Source organism: Tarenaya hassleriana, unplaced genomic scaffold, assembly GCF_000463585.1.
Source record: "Tarenaya hassleriana unplaced genomic scaffold, ASM46358v1 Cleome3, whole genome shotgun sequence".
NCBI classification, from domain to species: domain Eukaryota; kingdom Viridiplantae; phylum Streptophyta; class Magnoliopsida; order Brassicales; family Cleomaceae; genus Tarenaya; species Tarenaya hassleriana.
The window spans coordinates 6450196-6455263 of record NW_010966177.1 but is presented as its reverse complement, the minus strand read 5'-3'; the positions used below and the strand labels follow the sequence as shown (position 1 = coordinate 6455263).

General features: G+C 42.1%; 2 protein-coding genes across 8 annotated transcripts in view; both read left to right on the top strand.

The window, feature by feature from the left end:
* LOC104819750 (transformation/transcription domain-associated protein-like) overlaps positions 1–3903 on the top strand; it is a 19759-nt gene extending 15856 nt beyond the window's left edge. For 4 of the 5 annotated variants that reach the window (XM_019203158.1, XM_010549983.1, XM_010549982.1 and 1 more), the window contains 8 exons: positions 107–367; positions 444–734; positions 818–1219; positions 1394–1825; positions 1918–2196; positions 2276–2830; positions 3278–3466; positions 3598–3903. In XM_019203158.1, the coding sequence (XP_019058703.1) occupies positions 107–367; positions 444–734; positions 818–1219; positions 1394–1825; positions 1918–2196; positions 2276–2830; positions 3278–3466; positions 3598–3720 (2532 nt within the window). In that variant the 3' untranslated portion in view covers positions 3721–3903. The remainder of the gene's footprint in view (positions 1–106; positions 368–443; positions 735–817; positions 1220–1393; positions 1826–1917; positions 2197–2275; positions 2831–3277; positions 3467–3597) is intronic. The other variant, XM_010549985.2, reaches the window with a different exon arrangement.
* Positions 3904–4144: 241 nt separating this feature from the next.
* LOC104819747 (calcium-dependent protein kinase 16-like) overlaps positions 4145–5068 on the top strand; it is a 3610-nt gene continuing 2686 nt past the window's right edge. The window contains exons 1-2 of one of the 3 annotated variants that reach the window (XM_010549972.2): positions 4145–4646; positions 5037–5042. In XM_010549972.2, coding sequence (XP_010548274.1) covers positions 4230–4646; positions 5037–5042 — 423 coding nt within the window. In that variant the 5' untranslated portion in view covers positions 4145–4229. Of the gene's footprint in view, positions 4647–4871; positions 4969–5036; positions 5043–5068 lie in introns of those variants that run through there. The other 2 variants (XM_010549971.2, XM_019203221.1) reach the window with 2 other exon arrangements.

Genomic DNA, 5068 nt, shown 5'->3' with positions numbered 1-5068 from the left:
TTTCCCTATCAATTTTTGTTTTCCTTTATCCTGGTTTTGTTGTTTAGGGTTGAAAGATAGTTATTTATAAGAGTGTCTTGTGCCTTTTGTGTGTGTCTGTGTACAGGAAGCCTTCATTAAGATTAGAGAACAGGCGAAAGCTTATCTGGAAATGAAGGGAGAGCTTGCTAGTGGTCTTAATCTTATCAACAGCACAAACCTAGAATACTTTCCACTGAAAAACAAAGCTGAGATATTACGTCTGAAAGGGGATTTTCATCTGAAGCTAAATGACACTGAAGGTGCCAACATTGCATATTCCAATGCGATCACCCTGTTCAAGAATTTGCCGAAAGGATGGATAAGCTGGGGGAGTTATTGTGATATGGTAAGTATTCCCTATACTTGCAGAGTGCTCCTCCTCACATATGCTTCCAGTCCTCATATTTGACTTCGTTTTGTAGGCATACCAAGAAACACAAGATGAAATCTGGCTAGAATATGCCGTCAGTTGCTTTCTTCAGGGTGTAAGATTTGGTGTTTCCAATTCCAGAAGCCATATGGCTCGTGTTCTTTACCTTCTTAGTTTCGATACTCCAAATGAGCCTGTCGGGAGGGTCTTTGACAAGCATTTGGACCAAGTACCTCACTGGGTGTGGCTTTCTTGGATACCACAGCTCTTGCTCTCTCTGCAAAGAACGGAAGCACCTCATTGCAAACTTGTTCTATTGAAAATTGCTGCCGTATTCCCACAGGTAACTTCATTATCTGTTTAAAAAATCATTTTTTTTTTTATAGTAGTATATCGTCTAAACAAGTGGTAATTTTCCCATATCAGGCTCTCTATTACTGGCTACGTACATATTTACTGGAGCGACGTGATGCTGTAAATAAATCCGAACTTGGCAGACTGGTAATGGCACAGAGGATGCAACAAAACACTCCTGGTGGAGGCAATTTGCCCTCGGAGGCTCAAATTCATCATGGCCCTCAAACTGGTGGAAGCACTCATGATGGTGTACACCCTAATGGGCAAGAAAGTGAACGTTCCTCTGCAGAAAACAATGTGAATCCTGGAAATGATGATCAACCTATGCACCAAAGCAGCAGTGAAAATAGTCAACCCACGGTACGGCGGAATGCATCCTTGGCAATGTCAGCTGCTACTGCTTTTGATGCTGCAAAGGATATAATGGAGTCCCTTAGGAGTAAACATAACAACTTGGCGAGTGAACTTGAGGTAATTCGTACTCTTTGAATAACCATTTTCCTTACAACTCTCCAAATTATATACAAGATATTCTTTTTGTAAATTTCATTAGAAAGATATATCCCATTCAGAGTCTCGATCTCTAGTTTTCTGCTTCCTTCCTGGCCTCCTGGCTGTAACCTAATCAGGTATCTTCCGATTCAGATTCTTCTCACAGAAATCGGGTCAAGGTTTGTTACTTTACCAGAGGAAAGACTACTGGCTGTGGTGAATGCTTTGTTGCATCGATGTTACAAATATCCGACTGCCACAACTGCCGAGGTTCCCCAACCGCTAAAGAAAGAGCTTTCGGGTGTCTGTAGAGCTTGTTTCTCGGCGGATGCTGTGACAAAGCATGTTGAATTTGTCAGGGAGTACAAACAAGATTTTGAACGTGACCTCGATCCAGAAAGTGCGTCTACGTTCCCAGTCACGCTCTCCGACTTAACCCAACGGTTGAAACACTGGAAAAACATCCTTCAAAGCAACGTCGAAGACAGGTTTCCATCTGTGTTAAGGTTGGAAGACGAAAGCCGGGTGCTTCGTGACTTCCAAGTTGTTGACGTCGAGATTCCCGGGCAGTACTTCACTGACCAGGTATCTATTGTTTACGAGCACCCGCAATTTAGATTTTGCGACATTTTTTTTTGGGGAAGTTGTGAAACTAATCATATGGCGAAACTGTTCAGGAAGTGGCACCTGATCATACAGTGAAGTTGGATAGGGTTGGTTCAGACATACCGATTGTCCGGAGGCACGGAAGCAGCTTCAGGCGTTTGACACTTATTGGCTCGGATGGATCACAGAAACATTTTATTGTCCAGACATCACTGACACCTAATGCTAGAAGCGACGAACGAATCTTGCAGCTTTTCCGAGGGATGAACCAAATGTTTGATAAGCATAAAGAGTCGAGACGCCGCCATATAGGAATTCACACACCAATCATAATTCCTGTTTGGTCTCAGGTGAATGATCTCACAAAAGTTTCTTCAAATGTCAATCAGGAATTATCTTCGCTTACTTTCAGGTTTTCCTGGATTTCAGGTCCGGATGGTCGAGGATGATCTAATGTACAACACTTTCCTCGAGGTGTATGAAAATCATTGTGCAAGGAACGATCGAGAAGCAGATCTTCCCATCACTTATTTCAAGGAGCAACTCAATCAGGCTGTATCTGGGCAGATCTCAGCCGAAGCAATCATCGATATTCGCCTCCAAGCTTATGGCGAAATCGCGAAAAACCTGGTAAACGACAGCATCTTTTCACAGTACATGTACAAGACATTGATGAGTGGAAGTCATATGTGGGCATTCAAGAAGCAATTCGCTGTCCAGCTAGCTGTATCCAGTTTCATGTCGTTCATGTTACAAATCGGTGGAAGGTCACCGAACAAGATCCTGTTTGCCAAGAACACAGGAAAGTTGTTCCAGATGGATTTCCACCCAGCGGCCTACGACTCGAACGGGATGATCGAGTTTAATGAACCCGTTCCCTTCCGCCTCACCAGGAACATGCAAGCTTTCTTCTCTCATTTCGGAGTCGAAGGTCTTCTCGTCTCAGCCATGTCTTCCGCCTCTCAAGCTGTCATCTCCCCCAAGGTATATATACTACATCACAGGTTCGATTTGAGTTCGGTTCGATTATATTTGGGTTTGGTAATTCAGTTTTAGAAAAATTATATCTGTTTTGTTACATTCGGTTTGGTTTCGGTTTTTATTGCTAAAATATTAATTTTTTTGTAGAAAGTTTCGGTTTTTTCAGTTATTTTGTATTCGGTTCAATTCGGTTGGTTCGGTTATATGCGGTTTGGGTTCGATTTTGGTTTTATTAACAAAAATATTCATTTTGTTAAAGAAATTTTTAGTTTTTTTTGTCAATTTTTTTTTTATTTGGTTCAATTTTTTCAGTTTTAAAGGAATCATACACAACCATCCGGATTTTATATTGGGTTTGATTCGTTACGGTTGTGTGTGGTGTGTTATTCTGTTCGGATCGGTTCGGTTATGAACTAAATAAGCCATCTTATTGTGTTGGATTTGTTTCAGCAAAAAGAACATCTGAGGTATCAGCTGGGGATGTTCTTCCGGGACGAACTGCTGTCGTGGTTCGGGAGAAGACCAATAGGCGTCACTCCTCTAAACTCGGCCGATCTCAGACACAAGGTTGACTCCAATGTCGATGATGTCATTGGCCGGATAAAGGGCATTTCCCCACACTACTTGTCCGAAGAGGAGGTACGCCCACATATACATACATACACACATACATGCATGTCTACGCATGCATGCATGCATGATACATCTCTCTCTCTCCCATGATGTTACGTCGAAAGATTGAATTTTTTTTTTTTTTGGTGGGTGGGAAGGATGATATCAACGCAGTGGAGCCACCACAGTCAGTGCAGAGAGGTGTGAATGAGTTGGTAGAAGCTGCATTGTCGCCACGTAACCTGTGCATGATGGACCCCACTTGGCATCCCTGGTTCTAACTTCTGTTTTTTTTTTTTTTAACTTACTGTAATAATCCCCCAAAAAAAAAAAAAAAAAAAAAACCTGCCGCTAAATCTTTATTTATTTTTTTGTAACTATGGGTTGTGTGAAAGTATAATCCTTTTTTTTTGTATCTAAACTCCGACAACTTTAAGAGAATTCCTCCGTCAGTTTAGGCTGCTTTTGTTCGATTAAAAAACATGTATAATTTGTGGTAGTTTCTGTTAATGAAATAGGTAATTTAAACGGGGTCATAAGGTGTTTTAATTCTTAAAAAAATAAGATTAAAAGATGCATAATAACAATAGTGATTACAATAATGATAATGATTAGATATGGTACTAAATTCAAATCCGGTTAAAATGCGAAATAATTTTTTTTTTTAAACTGTTTTTCCCAAAAAAGGTCTCTTTTTTGTTTATACTTAACTCCTCTCCCTCCCTCCCATCTCTCTCTCTGCTCGTTAACGCCGGAGAGATTTGCCCAGAAATCTCTGGTCATAGCTTAAATGGGAACCTGTCTCTCCTCCGCCAGAGTTAGTGGCCACAGAAGCGATGGCCGGAATCCGACGCCGAGGGATGCCTCGCCGCCGCCGCCGGAGAAACCGCAACTGCTCTGTTCCTTCATGAAATTGTCGATCCAGAAGGAATGCACCCCTCCGAAACGCGCCGCCAAGAGAACGCAGCCACGGCCGCCGCAGTCGCAGGAGAGGAAGAAGATCAACAGCAACAAGATCGCGAGGAGGCAAGGCGGTGGTGGAGGGATCCCGTACGGTAAGCGCATCGATTTCGGGTACGCCAAGGATTTCGACAGTCGATACATCATCGGAGAACTTCTCGGACACGGCCAATTCGGCTACACCTACGTCGCCGCCGACAAAACATCCGGGGATCGTGTCGCCGTCAAGAGAATCGATAAGGGCAAGGTATCATCAGATTTTTCTTTGCATTCCTTCGTTTTTATTTGGGTTTTGATTGTGGAAGCTACGTCCAATCAGAGCTTTTCCTGTTTCTTGGCGTTGTTTTGCAAAAAAAAAAAAAACGTTTTTTTGTGTGGTTGCTAAAAGTTCCAGTTTTTCTTCCCACCGCCAATTTGAAATTTTATCATAGATATCATTTTCTTGAAACTCTACAAGTTCGGATCTGTTTTCCATATCCAAATTCAGTTTGCCTGAATCTCAAGGAAAGCTTCTGACTCTCCTCCAATGGCGATTCGACAGTTCGCGTTTTTTTAACGCTTCCATTAAGGAAAGATCCAGCTAACTGATTCTAGGGTTCCTGATTTGGTAATTAATGGGTTTTTTTCTCCATAACAGATGACTCTTCTTACCGTGACAAAGCGTGGAAT